The sequence below is a fragment of the Oncorhynchus masou genome, chromosome 17, assembly GCF_036934945.1.
Source record: "Oncorhynchus masou masou isolate Uvic2021 chromosome 17, UVic_Omas_1.1, whole genome shotgun sequence".
NCBI classification, from domain to species: domain Eukaryota; kingdom Metazoa; phylum Chordata; class Actinopteri; order Salmoniformes; family Salmonidae; genus Oncorhynchus; species Oncorhynchus masou.
Genome location: NC_088228.1, coordinates 9,848,888 through 9,876,752, shown reverse-complemented (window position 1 = coordinate 9,876,752; position 27,865 = coordinate 9,848,888). Strand labels below are relative to the sequence as shown.

Here is a 27,865-nt window from a genome sequence, read left to right as displayed (position 1 = left end):
CCTTGATAATCAGCATGCTAGCCAGAAAGCTAGTTATTTCCGCTTTAGCCTTGATAATCAGCATGCTAGCCAGAAAGCTGGCTATTTCTGCTTCAGCCAACTCTGTTGTCATTATCCTGCCCAACACAGATACCCTTGGCCATTAGCTGGTAATTAGAAGTATTTTCACTGGGCCTATAAATCCAGGCCACCCTTAATAACTACAAAGGCTTCTCTTGCTAAGCCTTCAGTTTTTTCTTGGATCCCACCAAAATCTCTCCTTGACCCTCCTATTCCCTGCTTGCCTTCTGATAGCCTTTGTGGTTCAATAAAGAAAACATCAAAGAGGTTTCTGCCACGGCTCAACTGTACTTCACAGGATATCAACAAGGATGCAAAACTCCTCTCCAATGGCGAGAGAAAGTACACACACAGGTTTACACACACACGTAAATCCACACACAAATGCTGGGACAGACAAGCAAACTCATACTCACACACAAGCCCACACACTCTCTCTTAAACCTTTCACTCCACTCCAAGACAAATGCCCCGACCAGAATAACTAAACACTATGACATCTTTAGTAATAATGAGGTGAGCAATAAAACATGTTAAGTTAATATCTTAAAACCGTACAGATTGTCCCATCTACTAAGGTGCTGCCGTGGTTTAAACCTCCTACAAAGTCTCTCCAGAAATTTGAGGTTCCACCAGGGAAATAAAATGGAGAGCCTAAATTTAAAACGTCAATGATTGAAATAATATTTTGGATCTCCTCTCGCCCTTAAACGTGAGACATATAACACAGCTCAATACTGCTTAGATTGATCAAAAGTGGATGAAAAACATAAAGAATCGGAGTTGACTCCTTTTCAAGTACAGTGAGGAAATGTATCTAAATTCAATTGATACGTAGAGAATTCATGAACTGAATTCTTATCAGTTTTCTAAATTGACAGGAATTCAATTGAACCCACCCAAACTCTGACATCACATTTAAAAACGTAGAAAGTGTAAAACTGTCGATCCTGTGTAATGAACTGGCACATCATGGACTTTAATGGCTGGATGTGATGATATCATAACATCATATGTCCATCCATTCAACAAGTCAGTCAGCTTGAGTGACCTGTAACCTCAGTACTGTGTGTGCGTGTGCCTGAGCGGCGGCCATCTTGAAAATTAACCTCCTGAGCGGCCATCTTGTCTTGTCTCCATACTCATTTCGCCGTAGTAGACAGCATAGGCTGCTCCGTGTACCAATGAGTCCCCGGATCAGGCATACTGCCACCTAGTGGCAGCGCAATGAACTGTGGGCATGTATTTCCACCCCCGCCGACTACGCCACACCCCACTCCGGCCGGGTACGGGTGGTGCCCGTGGTGGCCGCCCATGATGCCATCCGTCCGGCCGATGTGAATCTCGTCCTCCTCGCCCTCGCCTGTGGTCTTGCGGTAGACAGGGTTGTCGAAATTCATGCTCTTGGTGGCGTTCTGCCGATAGTTCCGCCAAACCAGGTAGACGCCAGTGCAGAGCAGGCCGAAGATCACTGTGGCAACAATAGGAACTGCTTGCGTTTAACACACAGTGGCAGGGGAAGGATAGGGGGACACAGGGGAGATGGGGGAGCGTTAATGTCATCGGAGCATGAGCATCGTGAGACGAAAAGTAGAGCAAATTAAGGCATGCGGGGGGACAGAGCGGGGAAGGGGACGCAGAAGGAACTGGCCTTGTGTTGGAGATTTCTTTGCTAGGCTGGTGGACCAATTGCCATTAATATCATCAAAACAATTATCTAGGCAACATTATGGTTGTCTCAGAACTTCTGGAGGCAGCTAGGCTATGCGTAACCATGACACCAAGTCCTGTCAGATGGGTCATTTCTGAGAGATCTTCGCAAAAACTGGGCTTGAGTCAGTATTCCTGAAAAACTGTGGCTATTATGGACTGGACTTCTGGTCAGTGAAGTAGGATTTGGCACAGAGGAACTTCAACTGTCCAGCAAGCTCATAAAACTGAGGGTTTACTAGAATCTTTAAGGGTTGTATCTTTAACTGATGCATTTAAGTACCGAGAGACAAGGGTGTCTAGAAGACATCCTTTCTTACAGTAGGTAGAAGCTAACATTACCTTCACTAGCTACTTCAACATTATACTTCAATTGAGCATTACTACAGGTTAGCTTTAACTGCAGATTTATGACACTTTAATATTAGCTGGATTCCAAAAGGAGTTGCATATTATCTTCAGAGTAAAAGGTGACATCATTTCATAATCTAAGAGTTCATTGTAATTGATTTACATTTTAGTACAGAGTGACTTACTAACTTCTCCCTCTTTCCCCGAGTAACAACTCATATCATCATCACGATGCCATTACTTATGCTTGAGGACATTATTACATTATATGGGTAGGTCCTGTCCTGTCTAAGTCACCTTATAAATATTAGGGAGTGGGGTCAGGTGAAGGGGGTCAGCCCAAACATTGCTGGGTTCTTTCTGCTTATTGGCTAATTCTCTGCTAATCTAATTCACCTTGGCGAGTCTTCTGCTGTCCCTGTGACCACCAGTGTGTCCATTACTCTGTAATAAGAAGGTTAGGAGAGACTAGCATTGCCCATATGCCCTCACTATGACCTCAGTACCCTACACGTAAAGCCTCGGCTCCACATGAATTATGATAAAATGCTCCAGAAAAGGACAGAATTACAGGGTCACGTTCATTAGGGCACGCAACGCAATCATTTGCAGCGTAAAACGAAAATAACATTTCTTATTGGACAAATCCAGTTATCCTCCAGGTGTTTCAGTCAGTTTTTCATCCATTTCGACTACCTCCATCTCTATGCGTTTTCTGACTACCTGCAATAATATATGCAACCAAACCCACGGCCACCTGAAGGTCTATGGTTGTTTTGATTGGAACGTACCCAACACAGACAATAAATGGATGGATATGCAGTGGCAGAATGTCAAGACCCACACCATGGCTTCTGCGAGCCGGCATGATCTCTCTGGTCCAAACTGAACTAGAATCAGTGGATAGGAGAGTAGGGCCATGTCTCTAGGCATGGTCCCTCTCGTCCAAACTGAACCAGGATCAGTAGATAGGAGATAAATATAGAAGGTGGGACACAGGAGAAGCAGCCTCCGTGGAGTACAGATAGAGGACATGTACTTACCTATGGGGATCACTACTCCCAGAACTGCCACTGTCAGGTTCTCACCCAGGAGGAAATGTTCACTTCCAGCTATAGAGAAGAGAGAGAGGGGGAAGGAGGAAAGAGAGAGAGAGGGGGAAGGAGGAAAGAGAGAGAGAGGAAAGAAACCAAGAGAGAGAGAGAAGGAGAGAGAGATGGGGGAGAAAGAAAATGAGAGAGAATGACAGAGGGCAGAGAATTAAAAGTGAGCGAGAGAGAGAGTGATAGTGACAGAAAGAGGGAGAAAGAGAAAATCAAATATTACACAAGTGCCATTTCTCAATGTCTCACTTCTCCCTTCATGAACCCTGGTGCAGGGCTGTGTTACCCCTTAGGACCCCTGGGACAGGGCTGTGTTACCCCTTAGGGCCCCTGGGACAGGGCTGTGTTACCCCTTAGGACCCCTGGGACAGGGCTGTGTTACCCCTTAGGACCCCTGGGACAGGGCTGTGTTACCCCTTAGGGCCCCTGGGACAGGGCTGTGTTACCCCTTAGGACCCCTGGGACAGGGCTGTGTTACCCCTTAGGACCCCTGGGACAGGGCTGTGTTACCCCTTAGGACCCCTGGGACAGGGCTGTGTTACCCCTTAGGACCCCTGGGACAGGGCTGTGTTACCCCTTATGGCCCCTGCGACAGGGCCGTGTTACCCCTTAGGACCCCTGGGACAGGGCCATGTTACCCCTTAGGACCCCTGGGACAGGGCCGTGTTACCCCTTAGGACCCCTGGGACAGGGCTGTGTTACCCCTTAGGACCCCTGGGACAGGGCTGTGTTACCCCTTAGGACCCCTGGGACAGGGCTGTGTTACCCCTTAGGACCCCTGGGACAGGGCCGTGTTACCCCTTAGGACCCCTGGGGCAGGGCCGTGTTACCCCTTAGGACCCCTGGGACAGGGCCGTGTTACCCCTTAGGACCCCTGGGACAGGGCTGTGTTACCCCTTAGGACCCCTGGGACAGGGCTGTGTTACCCCTTAGGACCCCTGGGACAGGGCTGTGTTACCCCTTAGGACCCCTGGGACAGGGCTGTGTTACCCCTTAGGACCCCTGGGACAGGGCTGTGTTACCCCTTAGGACCCCTGGGACAGGGCTGTGTTACCCCTTAGGACCCCTGGGACAGGGCTGTGTTACCCCTTAGGACCCCTGGGACAGGGCTGTGTTACCCCTTAGGACCCCTGGGACAGGGCTGTGTTACCCCTTAGGACCCCTGGGACAGGGCTGTACTACATTGGCACTCACTGTCCTTACCCTTCTATTCATAAACTCTATAAAGCCTCCATTAGTACACAGTCACCACTACCTACCATAACCAGCTGCTCCCCTCTGCTTCCTCACTACCATAACCATCATCTCCCCTCTGCTTCCTCGCTACCATAACCAGCTGCTCCCCTCTGCTTCCTCGCTACCATAACCATCTGCTCCCCTCTGCTTCCTCACTACCATAACCATCATCTCCCCTCTGCTTCCTCACTACCATAACCAGCTGCTCTCCTCTGCTTCCTCACTACCATAACCAGCTGCTCCCCTCTGCTTCCTCACTACCATAACCAGCTGCTCCCCTCTGCTTCCTCACCACCATAACCAGCTGCTCCCTTCTACCATAACCAGCTGCTCCCCTCTACCATAACCAGCTGCTCCACCCTACCATAACCAGCTGCTCCCCTCTACCATAACCAGCTGCTCCCCTCTACCATAACCAGCTGCTCCCCTCTACCATAACCAGCTGCTCCCCTCTGCTTCCTCGCTACCATCACCAGCTGCTCCCCTCTGCTTCCTCACTACCATAACCAGCTGCTCCCCTCTGCTTCCTCACTACCATAACCAGCTGCTCCCCTCTACCATAACCAGCTGCTCCCCTCTACCATAACCAGCTGCTCCCCTCTACCATAACCAGCTGCTCCCCTCTACCATAACCAGCTGCTCCCCTCTGCTTCCTCACTGCCATAACCAGCTGCTGCCCTCTACCATAACCAGCTGCTCCCCTCTACCATAACCAGCTGCTCCCCTCTACCATAACCAGCTGCTCCCCTCTGCTTCCTCACTACCATAACCAGCTGCTCTCCTCTGCTTCCTCACTACCATAATCAGCTGCTCCCCTCTGCTTCCTCACTACTATAACCAGCTGCTCCCCTCTACCATAACCAGCTGCTCTCCTCTGCTTCCTCACTACCATAACCAGCTGCTCCCCTCTGCTTCCTCACTACCATAACCAGCTGCTCCCCTCGGCTTCCTCACTACCATAACCAGCTGCTCCCCTCTGCTTCCTCACTACCAAAACCAGCTGCTCCCCTCTGCTTCCTCACTACCATAACCAGCTGCTCCCCTCTGCTTCCTCACTACCATAACCAGCTGCTCTTCTCTGCTTCCTCACTACCATAACCAGCTGCTCCCCTCTGCTTCCTCACTGCCATAACCATAGGATGCCACCTTTTCAACAAGTCAGTTCATCAAATTCCTGTGCTGCTCGAGCTGCCCATGTCAACTGTCAGTGCTGTTAATGTGAAGTGGAAATGTCTAGGAGCAACAACGGCTCAGCCGCGAAGTGCTAGGCCACAAAAGCTCACAGAGAGGGACTGCCGAGTGCTGAAGTCTGGCCTCGGTTGCAACATTCACTACAGAGTTCCAAACTGCTTCTGGAGGCAACTTCAGCACAATAACTGTTTGTAGGGTGCTTGATGAAATGGATTTCCATGGCTGAGCAGCCACACACAAACCTAAGATCACCATGCACAATGCCAACCGTCGGCTGGAGTGGTGCAAAGCTCGCCACCATTGGACTCTGGAGCAGTGGAAAAGCGTTCTCTGGAGTGATGAATCACGCTTCACTATCTGGCAGTCCGACGGACGAATCTGGGTTTGGCGGATGCAAGGAAAAAGCTACCTGCCCCAATGCATGGTGCCAACTGTAAAGTTTGGTGGCGAAGGAATAATTGTCTGGGGATGTTTTTCATTGGTTCGGGCTAGGCCCCTCAGTTCTAGTGAAGGGAAATCTTAACGATATAGCATACAATGACATTGTAGATGATTCTGTGCTTCCAACTTGTGGGGAAGGCCCTTTCCTGTTTCCATGACAATGCCACGGTGCACAAAGCCAGGTCCATACAGAAGTGGTTCGTAGAGATCGGTGTGGAAGAACTTGACTGGCCCTCACAGAGCCCTGACCTCAACCCCATCGAACACCTTTGTGATGAATTGGAACGCCGACTGCGAGCCAGGCCTAATCGCCCAACATCAGTGCCCGACCTCACTAATGCTCTTGTGGCTGAATGGAAGCAAGTCCCCGCAGCAATGTTCCAACATCTCGTGGAAGGTCTTCCCAGAAGAGTGGAGGCTGTTACTGAAGCAAAGGGGGGACCAACTCCATATTAATGCCCTTGATTTTGGAATGACATGTTCGACGAGCACATACATTTGGTCATATAGTCTACATACCCACTTCTTGACTCACACTCACACACAATAATGACATTTTATATGATCATGCCTGCTTGGTGAAAAATTGTTTCTATCTCTCTAAATTATTGAAAATTACACATCCACGCTAATTGCTGAATAAGGGGAATACATGGATAATTAAAGCCTTTTCATGGTGTGCTGTCAAATCTATTTTACTATGTAGCTAACTGCCACTTATTTACATCTGTTAAACAGATACAAACAGATACAAACACCCACACACTCACAGTGGTGGGAGAGGTTGCTGTCCTCCTTGACGACGAAGCCTACTGTGGTGGAGGTGACCAGGATGATGGTGTCAGCAGTGAGGTCCAAATCCCGGCCTTCCTTCTCCTCCACCCCAGGTTTTGAGCTAGGGAGGGGCTCGGGGGTACTGGAGGGGGCTGGGAGGAGGTGGGGCACCCCGGCGTCTGCCTGGGACGACCCAGAAGTGCGAGGGGAGACCTTGTCGTTGGCGGCCGTGGTGATGGCCACAGGCGATGATGTGGTAGTAGTCTCATTTGCTAGAGGAAGAAGGAAAGTCAATATTAGTTATAGTTTATCAATTTATTTTGGACAGTGAAGCTAAAACTTTGAATTTGGCTCAACACGGCAGCATTTTGGATTTGAGATCAAATGTTTCATGAGATGCAACAACACAGAATGTAACCTTTTATTTGAGGGTATTTTCATACATTTCTGTTTTACCGTTTACAAATGAAAGCACTTTATGTATCTCGTCCCCACATCTAAAGAAGTCATACGTATTTGGAAAAAAATTGACTTATAGGATGAGCTCCAAAAGTATTGGATCAGTGACACATTGGATTGTTGTTTTGGCTCTGTACTCGAGCACTTTGGATTTGAAATGAAACTATGACTATGATGTTAAAGTGCAGACTGTCAGCTTTAATTTGAGGGTATTTTCATCAACTGTTTGGAAATGAAAGCACTTTATGTATCTAGTCCCTGCATTTGGAAGTGTCATAAGTATTTGGACAAATTCACTTATAGTGTATTAAAGTAGTTAAAAGTTTAGTATTTGGTCCCATATTTCTAGCACACAATGACTCTACAAACTTGTTAGATGCATTTGCAGTTTTGGTTGTGTTTCATATTATAGAAATTAATGGTAAATAATGCATTGTGTCATTTTGGAGTCACTTTTATTGTAAATAAGAATATAATATATTTCAAAACACTTTATTACATTAATGTGGATGCTACCATGGTTACAAATAATCCTGAATGAATCGTGAATAATGATGAGTGAGAAAGTTACAGAGGGTCAAAGATCATGCTAACCTCTCACCATTACCAATAACACGGGAGGTTAGTATGTCTTGGAGATATGATCTAACCTCTCACCATTACCAATAACACGGGAGGTTAGTATGTCTTGGGGATATGATCTAACCTCTCACCATTACCAATAACAGGGAAGGTTAGCATGTCTTGGAGGTATGATCTAACCTCTCACCATTACCAATAACACGGGAGGTTAGTATGTCTTGGAGATATGATCTAACCTCTCACCATTACCAATAACAGGGGAGGTTAGTATGTCTTGGGGATATGATCTAACCTCTCACCATTACCAATAACAGGGGGGTATGATATTTATGCCTCTGTAACTTTCTCACCTTTCATTATTCACGATTAGACTACAACACGATTAGACTAGAACACAATTAGACTAGAACACAATTAGACTAGAATAATATTAGACAAGAACAATATTAGACCTGAACAATATTAGACTAGACCAATATTAGACTAGACCAATATTAGACTAGACCAACATTAGCACAATTAGACTAGAATAGAACACAATTAGACTAGAATACAATTAGACTAGAACACAATTAGACTAGAACACAATTAGACGAGAACACAATTAGACTTTAAGGGGATCATATAGTTTTACTATAGTTTTATCAAAACCTAAAATAAAGTCAAATCCCACACAGTAGTGGAGGCTGGGGTCACATTAAATCAGAGGATGGGCTTTATGGTAATGCACAGAATGGAATGAAGGGAACGATATCAGTTGAGCCCATTCTCCCACCAGCCTCCACTAACACCCACCCACACCCATTCTCCCACCAGCCTCCACTAACACCCACCCACACCCATTCTCCCACCAGCTTCCACTAACACCCATCCACACCCATTCTCCCAACAGCCTCCACTAACACCCACCCACAACCATTCTCCCACCAGCCTCCACTAACACCCACCCACACCCATTCTCCCACCAGCCTCCACTAACTCCCACCCACACCCATTCTCCCACCAGCCTCCACTAACTCCCACCCACACCCATTCTCCCACCAGCCTCCACTAACTCCCCCCCACACCCATTCTCCCAACAGCCTCCACTAACTCCCACCCACACCCATTCTCCCACCAGCCTCCACTAACACCCACCCACACCCATTCTCCCACCAGCCTCCACTAACTCCCACCCACACCCATTCTCCCACCAGCCTCCACTAACTCCCACCCACACCCATTCTCCCACCAGCCTCCACTAACTCCCACCCACACCCATTCTCCCACCAGCCTCCACTAACTCCCACCCACACCCATTCTCCCACCAGCCTCCACTAACTCCCACCCACACCCATTCTCCCACCAGCCTCCACTAACACCCACCCACACCCATTCTCCCACTAGCCTCCACTAACACCCGCCCTCTCACCTGGCATGCAGGCACGCATTTCGGGGCCCAGGTCCTGTCCTGTGGGGCAGGCGCAGGTGTACTTGGGGGAGTGCTCTGTGATCTGGGGGGCTTTGAGACACAGGTACTCACAGCCACCGTTGTCCTCACTGCCCAGGTTACAGCTGTCTGGGCCTTAGTGAGGGAGATAGAGACACACACACACACACAGTCAGAGACACAATCAGAGACAGAGGCACAATCAGAGACAGAGACAAGAGACACAGTCAGAGACAAGAGACACAATCAGAGACAGAGGCACAGTCAAGAGACACAGTCAGAGACAGAGACACAATCAGAGACAGAGACACAATCAGAGACAGAGACACAATCAGAGACAGAGACACAATCAGAGACAGAGGCACAATCAGAGACAGAGACAAGAGACACCGTCAGAGACAAGAGACACAGTCAGAGACAAGAGACACAGTCAGAGACAGAGACAAGATACAGAGTCAGAGACAGAGACAAGAGACACAGTCAGAGACAGAGACAAGAGACATCGTCAGAGACAGAGACACAGTCAGAGATAGAGTCAGAGACACAGTCAGAGACAAGAAGCACAGTCAGGGACAAGAGGCACAGTCAGGGACAAGAGGCACAGTTAGAGACCATAGACACAGTCAGAGACAGAGACATAATCAGAGACAAGAGACACAGTCAGAAACACAGTCAGAGACCAGAGACCAGAGACACAGTCAGAGACAGAGACACAGTCAGAGACAGAAACACAGTCAGAGACACAGTCAGAGACAGAAACACAGTCAGAGACCAGAGATCAGAGACACAGTCAGAGACACAGTCAGAGACAGAGACACAGTCAGAGACCAGAGACCAGAGACACAGTCAGAGACCAGAGACACAGTCAGAGACAGAGACACAATCAGAGACACAGTCAGAGACAGAGACACAGTCAGAGACCAGAGACACAGTCAGAGACCAGAGACACAGTCAGAGACACGGTCAGATACACAATCAGAGACACAGTCAGAGACCAGAGACACAGTCAGAGACCAGAGACACAGTCAGAGACCAGGGACACAGTCAGAGACCAGGGACACAGTCAGAGACCAGGGACACAGTCAGAGACCAGGGACACAGTCAGAGACACAATCAGAGACACAGTCAGAGACCAGAGACATAGTCAGAGACCAGAGACACAGTCAGAGACCAGAGACACAGTCAGAGACCAGGGACACAGTCAGAGACCAGGGACACAGTCAGAGACAGAGACACAGTCAGAGACAGAGACAAGAGACATCGTCAGAGTCAGAGACACAATCAGAGACAAGAGGCACAGTCAGGGACAAGAGGCACAGTCAGGGACCATAGACACAGTCAGAGACATAATCAGAGACAAGAGACACAGTCAGAGACCAGAGACCAGAGACACAGTCAGAGAAAGAGACACAATCAGAGACACAGTCAGAGACAGAGACACAATCAGAGACACAGTCAGAGACAGAAACACAGTCAGAGACACAGTCAGAGACAGAAACACAGTCAGAGACACAGTCAGAGACAGAAACACAGTCAGAGACCAGAGATCAGAGACACAGTCAGAGACAGAGACACAGTCAGAGGCAGAGACACAGTCAGAGACCAGAGACCAGAGACACAGTCAGAGACCAGAGACACAGTCAGAGACAGAGACACAATCAGAGACACAGTCAGAGACAGAGACACAGTCAGAGACCAGAGACACAGTCAGAGACAGAGACACAGTCAGAGACACGGTCAGAGACACAATCAGAGACACAGTCAGAGACCAGAGACACAGTCAGAGACCAGAGACACAGTCAGAGACCAGAGACACAGTCAGAGACCAGAGACACAGTCAGACCAGAAACACAGTCAGACCAGAAACACAGTCAGACCAGAAACACAGTCAGAGACCAGAAACACAGTCAGAGACAAGGGACACAGTCAGAGACCAGGGACACAGTCAGAGACACAATCAGAGACCAGGGACACAGTCAGAGACCAGAGACACAGTCAGAGACCAGAGACATAGTCAGAGACCAGGGACACAGTCAGAGACCAGGGACACAGTCAGAGACCAGGGACACAGTCAGAGACCAGGGACACAGTCAGAGACACAGTCAGAGACCAGAGACACAGTCAGAGACCAGAGACACAGTCAGAGACCAGAGACACAGTCAGACCAGAAACACAGTCAGACCAGAAACACAGTCAGACCAGAAACACAGTCAGAGACCAGAGACACAGTCAGAGACACAATCAGAGACACAGTCAGAGACACAATCAGAGACACAGTCAGAGACACAGTCAGAGACCAGAGACACAGTCAGAGACCAGAGACACAGTCAGAGACAGAGACCAGAGACACAGTCAGAGACCAGAGACACAGTCAGAGACCAGAGACACAGTCAGAGACCAGAGACACAGTCAGAGACAGAGACCAGAGACACAGTCAGAGACACAGTCAGAGACCAGAGACACAGTCAGAGACACAGTCAGAGACAGAGACACAGTCAGAGACAGAGACACAGTCAGAGACACAGTCAGAGACAGAGACACAGTCAGAGACACAGTCAGAGACAGAGACACAGTCAGAGGCAGAGTCAGAGGCAGACACAGTCAGAGACAGAGAAAGTCAGAGACAGAGACACAGTCAGAGACAGAGAAAGTCAGAGAGACACAGTCAGAGACAGAGAAAGTCAGAGACACAGTCAGAGAGACACAGTCAGAGACAGAGAAAGTCAGAGACACAGTCAGAGAGACACAGTCAGAGACAGAGACACAGTCAGTGACAGAGTCAGTCAGAGACAGAGTCAGTCAGAGACAGAGTCAGTCAGAGACAGAGTCAGTCAGAGACAGAGACACAGTCAGAGACAGAGACACAGTCAGAGACCAGAGACACAGTCAGCGACAGAGACCAGAGACACAGTCAGAGACCAGAGACAGTCAGAGACACAGTCAGAGACCAGAGACACACTCAGAGACCAGAGACACAGTCAGAGACACAGTCAGAGACACAGTCAGAGACCAGAGACACAGTCAGAGACAGAGACACAGTCAGAGACCAGAGACACAGTCAGCGACAGAGACCAGAGACACAGTCAGAGACCAGAGACAGTCAGAGACACAGTCAGAGACCAGAGACACACTCAGAGACCAGAGACACAGTCAGAGACACAGTCAGAGACACAGTCAGAGACCAGAGACACAGTCAGAGACAGAGACACAGTCAGAGACACGGTCAGATACACAATCAGAGACACAGTCAGAGACCAGAGACACAGTCAGAGACCAGAGACACAGTCAGAGACCAGGGACACAGTCAGAGACCAGGGACACAGTCAGAGACCAGGGACACAGTCAGAGACCAGGGACACAGTCAGAGACCAGGGACACAGTCAGAGACACAATCAGAGACACAGTCAGAGACCAGAGACATAGTCAGAGACCAGAGACACAGTCAGAGACCAGAGACACAGTCAGAGACCAGGGACACAGTCAGAGACCAGGGACACAGTCAGAGACCAGGGACACAGTCAGAGACAGAGACACAGTCAGAGACAGAGACAAGAGACATCGTCAGAGTCAGAGACACAATCAGAGACAAGAGGCACAGTCAGGGACAAGAGGCACAGTCAGGGACAAGAGGCACAGTCAGGGACCATAGACACAGTCAGAGACATAATCAGAGACAAGAGACACAGTCAGAGACCAGAGACACAGTCAGAGAAAGAGACACAATCAGAGACACAGTCAGAGACAGAGACACAATCAGAGACACAGTCAGAGACAGAAACACAGTCAGAGACACAGTCAGAGACAGAAACACAGTCAGAGACACTGCTCCTGTGTGGCTCAGTCGGTAGAGCATGGCGCTTGCAACGCCAAGCGTCGTGGGTTCGATTCCCGTCGTGGGTTCGATTCCCGCTGGGGCCACCCATATGTAAAAGTAGTGACCCCAGCCGACTTGTAAGTCGCTTTGGACAAAAGCGTCTGCTAAATGGGATATATTATTATTATTATTATTATTAGAGACAGAAACACAGTCAGAGACCAGAGATCAGAGACACAGTCAGAGACAGAGACACAGTCAGAGACAGAGACACAGTCAGAGATCAGAGACACAGTCAGAGACAGAGACACAGTCAGAGACACAGTCAGAGACCAGAGACCAGAGACACAGTCAGAGACCAGAGACCAGAGACACAGTCAGAGACAGAGACACAATCAGAGACACAGTCAGAGACAGAGACACAGTCAGAGACCAGAGACACAGTCAGAGACAGAGACACAGTCAGAGACACGGTCAGAGACACAATCAGAGACACAGTCAGAGACCAGAGACACAGTCAGAGACCAGAGACACAGTCAGAGACCAGAGACACAGTCAGAGACCAGAGACACAGTCAGACCAGAAACACAGTCAGACCAGAAACACAGTCAGAGACCAGGGACACAGTCAGAGACCAGGAACACAGTCAGAGACCAGGGACACAGTCAGAGACACAATCAGAGACACAGTCAGAGACCAGGGACACAGTCAGAGACCAGAGACACAGTCAGAGACCAGAGACACGGTCAGAGACACAATCAGAGACACAGTCAGAGACCAGAGACATAGTCAGAGACCAGAGACACAGTCAGAGACCAGGGACACAGTCAGAGACCAGGGACACAGTCAGAGACCAGGGACACAGTCAGAGACCAGGGACACAGTCAGAGACACAATCAGAGACACAGTCAGAGACCAGGGACACAGTCAGAGACCAGAGACACAGTCAGAGACCAGAGACACAATCAGAGACACAGTCAGAGACCAGAGACATAGTCAGAGACCAGGGACACAGTCAGAGACCAGAGACACAGTCAGAGACCAGAGACACAATCAGAGACACAGTCAGAGACCAGAGACATAGTCAGAGACCAGGGACACAGTCAGAGACCAGGGACACAGTCAGAGACCAGGGACACAGTCAGAGACCAGGGACACAGTCAGAGACACAGTCAGAGACCAGAGACACAGTCAGAGACCAGAGACACAGTCAGACCAGAAACACAGTCAGACCAGAAACACAGTCAGACCAGAAACACAGTCAGAGACCAGAGACACAGTCAGAGACACAATCAGAGACACAGTCAGAGACACAATCAGAGACACAGTCAGAGACACAGTCAGAGACCAGAGACACAGTCAGAGACCAGAGACACAGTCAGAGACCAGAGACACAGTCAGAGACCAGAGACACAGTCAGAGACCAGAGACCAGAGACACAGTCAGAGACCCGAGACACAGTCAGAGACAGAGACCAGAGACACAGTCAGAGACCAGAGACACAGTCAGAGACCAGAGACACAGTCAGAGACCAGAGACACAGTCAGAGACCAGAGACACAGTCAGAGACCAGAGACACAGTCAGAGACACAGTCAGAGACAGAGACACAGTCAGAGACAGAGACACAGTCAGAGACACAGTCAGAGACAGAGACACAGGCAGAGACACAGTCAGAGACACAGTCAGAGACAGAGACACAGTCAGAGGCAGAGTCAGAGGCAGACACAGTCAGAGACAGAGAAAGTCAGAGACAGAGACACAGTCAGAGACAGAGAAAGTCAGAGAGACACAGTCAGAGACAGAGAAAGTCAGAGACACAGTCAGAGAGACACAGTCAGAGACAGAGAAAGTCAGAGACACAGTCAGAGAGACACAGTCAGAGACAGAGACACAGTCAGTGACAGAGTCAGTCAGAGACAGAGTCAGTCAGAGACCAGAGACACAGTCAGCGACAGAGACCAGAGACACAGTCAGAGACCAGAGACAGTCAGAGACACAGTCAGAGACCAGAGACACACTCAGAGACCAGAGACACAGTCAGAGACCAGAGACACAGTCAGAGACCAGAGACAGAGTCAGAGACAGAGACCAGAGACACAGTCAGAGACACAGTCAGAGACCAGAGACACAGTCAGAGACAGAGACACAGTCAGAGACACAGTCAGAGACAGAGTCAGAGACAGAGTCAGAGACAGAGACACAGTCAGAGACAGAGACACAGTCAGAGACAGAGAAAGTCAGAGACACAGTCAGAGACAGAGAAAGTCAGAGAGACACAGTCAGAGAGACACAGTCAGAGACAGAGAAAGTCAGAGACAAAGTCAGAGAGACACAGTCAGAGACAGAGACAGTCAGAGACAGAGTCAGTCAGAGACAGAGACAGTCAGAGACAGAGTCAGTCAGAGACCAGAGACACAGTCAGAGACAGAGACAGTCAGAGACAGTCAGAGACACAGTCAGAGACAGAGACACAGTCAGAGACCAGAGACACAGTCAGAGACCAGAGACACAGTCAGAGACCAGAGACACAGTCAGCGACAGAGACAGTCAGAGACAGAGTCAGTCAGAGACAGACACAGTCAGAAATACAGTGCCTTGCGAAAGTATTCGGCCCCCTTGAACTTTGCGACCTTTTGCCACATTTCAGGCTTCAAACATAAAGATATAAAACTGTATTTTTTTGTGAAGAATCAACAACAAGTGGGACACAATCATGAAGTGGAACGACATTTATTGGATATTTCAAACTTTTTTAACAAATCAAAAACTGAAAGATTGTGCGTGCAAAATTATTCAGCCCCTTTACTTTCAGTGCAGCAAACTCTCTCCAGAAGTTCAGTGAGGATCTCTGAATGATCCAATGTTGACCTAAATGACTAATGATGATAAATACAATCCACCTGTGTGTAATCAAGTCTCCGTATAAATGCACCTGCACTGTGATAGTCTCAGAGGTCCGTTAAGAAAAGGCTAAGCTTGAGAGTAGGCGCATTATTTTCATTTTATTTGCGATTTTCAGAAATCGTTAACGTTACATTATGCTAATGAGCTTCAGGCTATAACTGTATACAGGTTTTTTTTCATAGCCAAACGTGAACAAAACGGAGCGATTTGTCCTACACAAATAATATTTTTTTGAAAAACTGCACATTTGCTATGTAACTGAGAGTCTCCTCATTGAAAACATCCGAAGCTCTTCAAAGGTAAATGATTTTATTTATTTGGTTATCTGGTTTTTGTGAAAATGTTGCGTGCTAAATGCTACTCAAAATGCTAAGCTAGCTTAGCATACTCTTACACAAATTAGTGAATTGCTATGGTTCAAAAGCATATTTTGAAAATCTGAGATGACAGTGTTGTTAAGAAAAGGCTAAGCCTGAGAGTAGGCGCATTATTTTAATTTTATTTGCGATTTTCAGAAATCGTTAACGTTGCGTTATGCTAATGAGCCTGAGGCTTTAGTCACGATCCCGGATCCGGGATGGGGAGTTTCAAGAAGTTAAAGCGCAGAGAGCATCATGAAGAACAAGGAACACACCAGGCAGGTCCGAGATACTGTTGTGAAGAAGTTTAAAGCCGGATTTGGATACAAAAAGATTTCCCAAGCTTTAAACATCCCAAGGAGCACTGTGCAAGCGATAATATTGAGATGGAAGGAGTATCAGACCACTGCAAATCTACCAAGACCTGGCCGTCCCTCTAAACTTTCAGCTCATATAAGGAGAAGACTGATCAGAAATGCAGCCAAGAGGCCCATGATCACTCTGGATGATCTGCAGAGATCTACAGCTGAGGTGGGAGACTCTGTCCATAGGACAACAATCAGTCGTATATTGCACAAATCTGGCCTTTATGGAAGTGGCAAGAAGAAAGCCATTTCTTAAAGATATCCATAAAAAGTGTTGTTTAAAGTTTGCCACAAGCCACCTGGGAGACACACCAAACATGTGGAAGAAGGTGCTCTGGTCAGATGAAACCAAAATTGAACTTTTTGGCAACAATGCAAAACGTTATGTTTGGCGTAAAAGCAACACAGCTCATCACACTGACCACACCATCCCCACTGTCAAACATGGTGGTGGCAGCATTATGGTTTGGGCCTGCTTTTCTTCAGCAGGGACAGGGAAGATGGTTAAAATTGATGGGAAGATGGATGGAGCCAAATACAGGACCATTCTGGAAGAAAACCTGATGGAGTCTGCAAAAGACCTGAGACTGGGACTGAGATTTGTCTTCCAACAAGACAATGATCCAAAACATAAAGCAAAATCTACAATGGAATGGTTCAAAAATAAACATATCCAAGTGTTAGAATGGCCAAGTCAAAGTCCAGACCTGAATCCAATCGAGAATCTGTGGAAAAAACTGAAATCTGCTGTTCACAAATGCTCTCCATCCAACCTCACTGAGCTCGCGCTGTTTTGCAAGGAGGAATGGGAAGGAATTTCAGTCTCTCGATGTGCAAAACTGATAGAGACAAACCCCAAGCGACTTACAGCTGTAATCGCAGCAAAAGGTGGCGCTACAAAGTATTAACTTAAGGGGGCTGAATAATTTTGCACGCCCAATTTTTCAGTTTTTGATGTGTTAAAAAAGTTTGAAATATCCAATAAATGTCGTTCCACTTCATGATTGTGTCCCACTTGTTTTTGATTCTTCACAAAAAAATACAGTTTTATATCTTTATGTTTGAAGCCTGAAATGTGGCAAAAGTTCCCAAAGTTCAAGGGGGCCGAATACTTTCGCAAGGCACTGTACCTGGTTGCTGGCGGAGCGGGTGGAAGACCACTATGTCGTGAGGGTCTTTGAGGTGCTCGGCCACTGTGCTGATGTCCTGGCCCGTTAGCCTGTTAGCGCTGTACACTGCCTCTCTCTCCCGGTCTGTCCAGTAGATACGGTCCTGACAGGAGGAAAGAGATGAGGGAGGGAGGGATGGAAGGAGAGAGAGAGAAGCAACGAATACACAATCACTTTGTACATCAATAACATTGTGTGTAATTATCCGTAAAGCAATGTAGCAAACAGACGGCACTTTGATTTATAAAAGGCTGAGCCAGCTAGTGGGACTTTGATTTATAAAAGGCTGAGCTAGCTAGTGGGACTTTGATTTATAAAAGGCTGAGCTAGCTCGTGGGACTTTGATTTATAAAAGGCTGAGCTAGCTCGTGGGACTTTGATTTATAAAAGGCTGAGCTAGCTAGTGGGACTTTGATTTATAAAAGGCTGAGCTAGCTCGTGGGACTTTGATTTATAAAAGGCTGAGCTAGCTCGTGGGACTTTGATTTATAAAAGGCTGAGCTAGCTCGTGGGACTTTGGGGAAATGTTGTTGTAAAAGTGGTTGCAAAAATACAGACAGACAGACAGACAGACAGACAGACAGACAGACAGACAGACAGACAGAGAGACTTCTCAAGCAGCGTCATGTGAATAAGCTCTACTTTTACAGTTCAGAAATATCTAGGTACTGTAGCTCTTATTGCAGCTGTAAGGGTGAGCATTCCATTCCACTGAGAAAAACTAACTCTGACCTCGACTTCACCCTGTTGTTGTTGATTTTCTGTTTCCGGGAACGTTCCCCTAACATTATCAACCTTCAAAAGACCTTCTGCGGAGGGGAGCTGACATCATTCCGTTCTGCGGAGAGGAACTGATATCATTCCTGCTATTGATGTGGAAACCCATAACTTAATGCCCATAAGAGTGCGAGGGCGAGATGTCACAACCTGCAGTACTGAAGCGTGTATGGGGGGCAAGTGTCTATGTGTGTGTGTCCAGAATGGGTGACCAGAATGGCGCCGGACAACGAGACCGGGAAGATTTAAATTTACCGGCCATTTGAGAAATTTACCGGACCCATGTGCATTGGGTACATAAACCCACTAGGGTGTCCAACCACGGTGCTCAGAATGACAGAAATCACTTTTAGATTGTGGTGATGCGTCTGAACAAAACATGCAACTCATGTAATGAAGCAGCCAATAAACCGTCATTTTAGCTCCTGCTTCCTCTGTGACAAGCATGTGAGGCAATATCTAAGATGTGAGAAGATCACAGCATGCATGAGGCAGGGCCTCCAGACGAAGGAAAGGTCTTATCAACCTAAAGTTGGATAATCCAAACTTGACCGTGTTTAACCACCTTCTTCACATGTTTCTTAAATGTCAAGTTGGAGTCCAAAAGGACACCAAGACACCTGAAGTTAGACGCAACATTCAGATTCTCCCCATTAACAGGAATAGCTCGTTGGGAAAAAAATCTATGGATTTCTTAGAGAAGTACATACAAACAGTTTTGTCGATATTTAAGAAACAAGAAGAGGCAAGAATTAGTCATCCATTTAGAAACATGTACCATAGCTCCAGTTAACTTGTTCACAACCAATTGTCTATTTTTTTAGTGTACATTCAGAACTGTATCATCTGCATACATGTTAACTTGTGGGAGATCATTTATATATTTATGGGGAACAGAAGGGGGGCTAATATTGACCCTTGTGGGACCCCAATGTTATAGTAAAGAGTCCGATTGAGTGTCCCCCCAAACTAACCCTTTGGCTTCTGTTTGTCAGATAGGAATACCTCCAACTAATAACTTCCATCCTCCTATCCTCCTTGGATAGGAGGACCTCATGATTCACAGTATCAAAGGCCTTTTTAAGATCCAAAAAGACTGTGCCGACTTCACCACCTATGTCCAGTTTAGATTTAACGCACTCCAGAAAATAGCAATTGGCTGTTTCGGTAGAATGGTTAGTTCTGAATCCAAATTGCATGTGATGTATGGAGTGTATGGGGTGATACATGTGATGTATGGAGTGTATGGAGTGATACATGTGATGTATGGCCCTGAATGAGGTGATGAATCAGATGATCAGCCACCCATCTTTCAGCTACTTTTCATACCACTGGAAAAATGCTCGGTAATTTCCACCAGTGTTTGGTCACCAGATGTTAAAACAGGTATCATTGCAGCAGACTTCGAAGTATTGGGGAAGAACCCATATTTGATGGACAGATTAACTATATGGACAATAGGGGCAATCTGAGAATATGTGATGGACAGATTAACTATATGGACAATAGGGGCAATCTGAGAATATGTGATGGACAGATTAACTATATGGACAATAGGGGCAATCTGAGAATATGTGATGGACAGATTAACTATATGGACAATAGGGGCAATCTGAGAATATGTGATGGACAGATTAACTATATGGACAATAGGGGCTGAGAATATGTGATGGACAGATTAACTATATGGACAATAGGGGCTGAGAATATGTGATGGACAGATTAACTATATGGACAATAGGGGCTGAGAATATGTGATGGACAGATTAACTATATGGACAATAGGGGCTGAGAATATGTGATGGACAGATTAACTATATGGACAATAGGGGCTGAGAATATGTGATGGACAGATTAACTATATGGACAATAGGGGCTGAGAATATGTGATGGACAGATTAACTATATGGACAATAGGGGCTGAGAATATGTGATGGACAGATTAACTATATGGACAATAGGGGCTGAGAATATGTGATGGACAGATTAACTATATGGACAATAGGGGCTGAGAATATGTGATGGACAGATTAACTATATGGACAATAGGGGCTGAGAATATGTGATGGACAGATTAACTATATGGACAATAGGGGCTGAGAATATGTGATGGACAGATTAACTATATGGACAATAGGGGCTGAGAATATGTGATGGACAGATTAACTATATGGACAATAGGGGCTGAGAACATGTGATGGACAGATTAACTATATGGACAATAGGGGCTGAGAATATGTGATGGACAGATTAACTATATGGACAATAGGGGCTGAGAATATGTGATGGACAGATTAACTATATGGACAATAGGGGCTGAGAATATTTGTGTCTTCAGGAATACAGTGTCTAGGCCAAAATGCATTGTTTGTTCTAGAGCTCCTGAAGAAGCTAATAACACTGTCCACTGCTGATGCTGATATTTCAGGAATTCTGAATATTGGTTTAGTATTATCTATTGTTGTGAGAACTGTGGTCTTGGTTGAACATCTTTGAGCCAGTTCCCTGACAGAGTCAACAAAAAAATTGTTAAAGGTGGTGAATATGAAATTGGAGTCTTGAATTGGAATCCCATTAACGTTTAATTCAGGATGGTTTTTGGCCTTTTCAGCTCCTCTCCCTCTTAAGTTGGTTGAGATTCTCCCAAATCACTTTGCCATTTCCTTTTCCTTCATTGATCACTCTAAGAAAGAACTCTGCTTTTGCTTTAAAAAAAATATATATATTCCTAACCACCTTATTTCACAGTGCTGTAAATATACATCTGTCATCATTCTTACCAAACTTCAGTGCTTTTTTTCCAAGGAAAAATCCTGTTCCCTCATCTGTCTCCAGAGGTCCTCGTTAAGACATGCTAGAGAGGTTTTCCGTCTTGGTTTACATTTCCTAGTAAAAGAGGTATCCAATTTGTCAATAGCTGACAGAAATGTTCTGTATCCAGACTCTGGGTCTTCATTGCTTATCAGATCAGACCAGTGAATGTGATTTATAGGTGCATCGTAGTTACTCTGCTCACTTTTCTGGATTTTTTTTGTCGTACTGTTGCACATTAATATGGTTCTTAAATCTCTTTTTAGTGATCTTTCTAACCACCAATGTAACATTGTGGTCAGATATGCCAGTTAGTAAGACTTAATTATTTGATCAGGTCTGTTTGTAAACACCAGATCAATTTGAGTCTGGGATGACTGTGTTACTCTGGTTGGACCTTGTAATATTTGAGTCAGGTTGAAACAATCTGTGATCTCTGAGTTTTTCTCTGCAAGTTTTGTTTTCCTAGTTTATATTGAAATCGCCCATGAAGATAATCTCCTTCTTGTGATCACATTCTTTAAGCATGGCATTTAGATGGTCATAAAACGAGATATCAGATGTTGGTGGTCGATATAATCCAATAACAGTGAGAGAAATATGAGGGGAGAGGAATACATTCAGCCCCATACATTCAATGTCATTGGTATGTTTCCATATGATACGATTGCATTTCAAGCAATCCACCCCCTCTGCCCTCTTTCCTGTCCCTCTTGAATATGAAATATCCAGGGACATTAAAGGCAGAAATAGGAAAAGATTTCTTCGCCCATGTCTCAGAGAATCAGAAAAAAATCTAGATTAGAGGTCGTTCAATAAATGTTCCACCTGTTCACTCTTAGAAATAATGCTATGCATATTAAGATGCCCTCCCAATATTCCTCTAGGCTTGGAACGAGGGTTCCAGAGCTCTTTAACCTGATTAACGGTTTGAAAAAGTTTCAAGGTACAATGTTTTCTAATACCTGTGTTAAGGGAACTGAGTCTTGAAGGCGGGTTTTGTTAGGGACATGTATAAATAGTTGGCATTAAAATTAAATTATCTGCAGATTGCTCATCCTCTTGAAAAGCCATGTTAGTGACAGAAGTTATGCTCACATACACAGAATGTCCTATGAACCAGATAATTTTGGTTACTCAAATATAGATAAATTCAATGCTTCATCAATGATTTCGGTCTGGATGGCTAATTAGGGGGACTTTACTCCACTTCTCCCAGAATGACATCCCCCATATCATGTTTTTCTGCAGGTGACCTACTGTAACTCCAGACTCTGATGGGGAGCTTGGTAGCCTGGGCTGCTTGGGTGTATGTTGATTCCGGATTGTTTGAATGAAGGCCAGCATTGATGTTTGGCTGCCTTCTTTAGTATTCCCCAGAGATTTTCACCGCCTTCAGGATCTCTTATTTACCTCAACGTTTTCTATCGGGTTATAATTGTCACTTGTCACTTTCCCAGCTTCATTTTTTTAGCATTTTTCCTCTTATTCTTCTTTTTCTTGGAACGAGAGGTCACTGTTGCAGACTCCGGCTCACCAGGTACCAACTCCGATGTTTCATTCACTCCGTCTTTGTCCTTGGGAGCCAAGGAATTATTATCTTCTATCTCAGTCTCACGTTCCGTCATTTCAGCTGAGATACGTGATACGTCTGCCCTGCCCATAGGGACAGGATTGTTGTCCTGCACACAGTGTGAACACATTTCTTCTATGTACCTTACGTTGTCCAGTGTAGTAGGACTGTACTCTACCATCTCCTGACCCCCTCTAGTGTGGGATTGTGTCAGCCAGTCCTGTCTATGCGCAGGACCTTGTCCGTCATAACATACTTTGATCCAGTGGGGGGCCCATTTTTAACAGACCGTGTTATAGGAATGATGGATGCTGCTTCAACATATACAAAGGATTTCCATTGGAGCAGTTTGTAAGTTGACCGTTGTATCACTCTCCCCACCACCTTACATCCAGCGTTAGCCAGAAACTCAGTCACAAACACTATAATCAGCTGATTCAGGTAGTTCTTTAATTGTATGTAGTTCTGGTCAGCCATGTGTGACTTCAAACTGAACAGATTATTCTCTTTGAACACAACATGTTTTCCTCTGACTGTTATTCCTCTGATCAGAAGCTTTGCCCTTGCTTCCTTACTCAGAATATATATATATATTTACGCCAGAGTGCACGTACTCTCTGTACTGGCCTCAAGTGATTTGTATGAATTTCCTGTATGAGACTGTGGTAGAGCGCCTCCTCCTTAATGGGGTTGGCAATGGCCTCCTTTGTCAGAATTTCTCTTTCCATGATAAAAATAGGTAAAACAGTCTCCTTTGGGGCATTTCTACCCACAACCGCTCCGGTCTCATTTTCCATTTTCCTTGACATCAGTTTTTGCATCGCTGGAAATAGCCACAACTACAGCAGGCATTTTAATTGTAGTGTCAATGATCAAAGTCATTTGTTTAACATTGAAATATATCAACAACATTATTCAGCGTTATACAGTGAGGATACTTCTTACTTAAAAGAATTGATCAATGGTTGATCCTCAAATAGATATTTTCTGGATTCAGTGTTCTCCAGCGATGGACGCTTCCCAGCCGGACTGAATACCCAAACAAAAGGAGATGTCGAAACACAACAAAACTAAATATGGATATATCATTCCTGACCTTACAGGCCGTCTGTCGATTCTACAATGTAGAAAATAGTAAAACAATTTATAAAAACCCTTGAATGAGGCGTGTCCAAACGGTTGACTGTTAGTGTATGCTTGTGCGCATGCACACACACACACACACACACACGCACAGACTTGCACTTCCCTCTGGCCCACCCCTACCCAGCCTCCAGCCTGTCTGTGTGTGCCATGTGACTAGGGCCAGCAGTAAAACGTTGTTATGGGTGTGTGCCAGTGTGTCAAAGCTGTGCCTGCACAACCATATGTGCCAATGTTGTGGTCCTGTCTGCAGTGTGTGTGTGTGGCACTAAGAACAACAGAGATCTGGCCAGAGCTCAGCTCCTCTCCTGTTTCCTCAGTGTATTCCAAACAGTCTGTTATCCCAGAGGGGAACACAGCACAGCAGATACACATTATTTTTGTATTTTAGCAGACACTCTTATCCAGAGCGACTTACAGGAGGAATGAGGACACATCCCCAGGTTTTTCACCTTGTCGGCTCCTATAATAAACCACTATAATAAACCCCTATGATAAACCCCTATGATAAACCCCTATGATAAACCCCTATGATAAACCCCTATGATAAACCCCTATAATAAACCACTATAATAAACCCCTATGATAAACCCCTATGATAAACCCCTATGATAAACCCCTATGATAAACCCCTATAATAAACACCTGTAATAAACCCCTATAATAAACCCCTATGATAAACCACTATAATAAACCCCTATGATAAACCCCTATGATAAACCCCTATGATAAACCCCTATGATAAACCCCTATGATAAACACCTGTAATAAACCCCTATAATAAACCACTATAATAAACCACTATAATAAACCCCTATGATAAACCCCTATGATAAACCCCTATAATAAACCCCTATAATAAACCCCTATAATAAACCCCTATGATAAACCCCTATGATAAACACCTGTAATAAACCACTATAATAAACCACTATGATAAACCCCTATGATAAACCCCTATGATAAACCCCTATGATAAACACCTGTAATAAACCACTATAATAAACCCCTATGATAAACACCTATGATAAACACCTGTAATAAACCACTACAATAACCCCCTATAATAACCCCCTATAATAACCCCCTATAATAAACCCCTATAATAAACCCCTATGATAAACCCCTATGATAAACCCCTATAATAAACCACTATAATAAACCCCTATGATAAACCCCTATAATAAACCCCTATGATAAACCCCTATAATAAACACCTGTAATAAACCCCTATAATAACCCCCTATAATAACCCCCTATAATAACCCCCTATAATAAACCACTATAATAAACCCCTATAATAACCCCCTATAATAAACCCCTATAATAAACCACTATAATAAACCCCTATGATAAACCCCTATGATAAACCCCTATGATAAACCACTATGATAAACCCCTATAATAACCCCCAATAACCCCCTATAATAAACCCCTATAATAAACCCCTATAATAAACCCCTATAATAAACCCCTATAATAAACCCCTATAATAACCCCCTATAATAAACCACTATGATAAACCCCTATGATAAACCCCTATGATAAACCCCTATAATAAACACCTGTAATAAACCCCTATAATAAACCACTATGATAAACCCCTATAATAACCCCCTATAATAACCCCCTACAATAACCCCCTATAATAAACCACTATAATGAACCCCTATAATAACCCCCTATAATCAACGCCTATAATAAACCCCTATAATAAACCCCTATAATAAACCCCTATAATAAATGCCTATATTGGAATGTAGTGGCGTCCAGTAGCTGTATGGGTTTTGACTGACAGACAATCTGAACTTGAGCACCACACGCCACAAGAAGTTGCCCCCCATCCCTCCCGCTAACTGGACAACTTTTGCCATGTTGTCTGAGTGAGGGAAATGCAGTAAATTAAGAGGACACCAAAAATCAATTGTATTTATCACATACACATGGTTAGCAGATGTTATTGCGAGTGTAGCGAAATGCTTGTGCTTCTAGTTCTGACAATGCAGTAATAACCAACGAGTAATCTAACCTAACAATTCCAAAACTACTACCTTATTATACACACAAGTGTAAAGGGATAAAGATTATGTACATAAAGATATATGAATGAGTGATGGTACAGAGCGGCATAGACAAGATGCAGTAGATGGTATCGAATTACATAAAAATCATACAACGTGATTTTCTGGATTTTTGTTTTAGATTCCATCTCTCACAGTTGAAGTGTACCTATGATAAAAAAATTACAGACCTCTACATGCTTTGTAAGTAGGAAAACCTGCAAAATCGGCAGTGTATCAAATACATGTTCTCCCCACTGTATATGGCTAATGCTGAGACAATAAGAAGACACAGTTTGTCTCATCACACAACCGGAGAGCAGCCTCTGTCAGGTGAAGTCCACAAAGCATATTGGATGTACAGTACCAGACATTGACATGACCTAAAGCCTGGTGAAGCAAGCTGCTAAACCACTAAACAACTATTGACTTAGAACCTCAGAGAGTTACCGCAAATCACAAAGAAAACAGGAGTTGCCTCCACTATTCCAGCACCATTTCAACTTCAACATGATAACAATCACCTCTGCTTAGTCTAATACAGTGATAACTAAAAGATACCAAAAACGATTTAGTCCAATCAATGTAAACTAAATATGATGTGGCTTTCCATGGTTCTGATTTCTGTGTGTGTGTGTGTGTGTGTGTGTGTGTGTGTGTGTGTGTGTGTGTGTGTGTGTGTGTGTGTGTGTGTGTGTGTGTGTGTGTGTGTGTGTGTGTGTGTGTGTGTGTGTGTGTGTGTGTGTGTGTGTGTGTGTGTGTGTGTGTGTGCGTAAGTAGAAAAAACACACACCCTGCAAGTGTAAAGTAGAGAAATGCCACGGACTATCACTGTCATACTGTACACGCTTTTAGTTTTTGTTGTCCTATGCTACCTGGTTAAAATGTTTGCTTGCTAAACTAACTTCCTTTCATGGGCAACGATGAGCCAGCGAGTTAACAGCCTACTACATCTAGTTACATATTGAACTTCCATCCTCTTAGTCCAGTGACACAATGTGTATTAATTAGGGTTTGAATCAGAATAGCCTTTATAATCATTGGCCAGTACGGAGAATGAAGTAAAAACCACAAATCTAATCTCTATCTCCATCAAAGGGAGGCCAAATGCTCGCTGACTTCCATCGCCTTCAATGCGTCGGGCGGCAACAATGTCATACTCTTTATGACCAGACAGCATCAGGTACATGGCCTACACATCCAGAGACAGAGGGGCGCTGTTTCCCTCACTCTCATGCTTTCTCTGGTGAGATACATTCAGCCTCTAGAGAATCGAAGGAAAATTATGAAACAAAGAGAGACGAAAGCTAAATTATGTTTGGTTTTTTTTGGTACATTTTTTGGCCAATGATCCATTTCCCTGAATTGCATGTTGAAAGCCTAACAGCCTAACACTGTTAAATCCTATTGTATAACTTAGCGAGTTACGTCAGTAATAGGACAGGCTTTCAAATGATGCTCACCGGACCCAGAATGTGATTTATAATGGACCGTTTGGATTGCGTGAACAACAACAGTAATGATGATGGGGATGCAGGGTTGTGCATCTTGAC

The 27,865-nt window shown here is 45.3% G+C and overlaps 1 protein-coding gene across 1 annotated transcript in view; it reads right to left on the bottom strand.

The window, feature by feature from the left end:
* Positions 1–8,479: 8,479 nt before the first annotated feature.
* The window catches only part of LOC135558099 (low-density lipoprotein receptor-related protein 8-like), a 148,476-nt gene continuing 129,090 nt past the window's right edge, over positions 8,480–27,865 (bottom strand). The window contains exons 14-16 of the mRNA XM_064991847.1: positions 17,910–18,051; positions 9,319–9,471; positions 8,480–8,484 (exon numbers count right to left, since the gene is read on the bottom strand). Coding sequence (XP_064847919.1) covers positions 8,480–8,484; positions 9,319–9,471; positions 17,910–18,051 — 300 coding nt within the window. The remainder of the gene's footprint in view (positions 8,485–9,318; positions 9,472–17,909; positions 18,052–27,865) is intronic.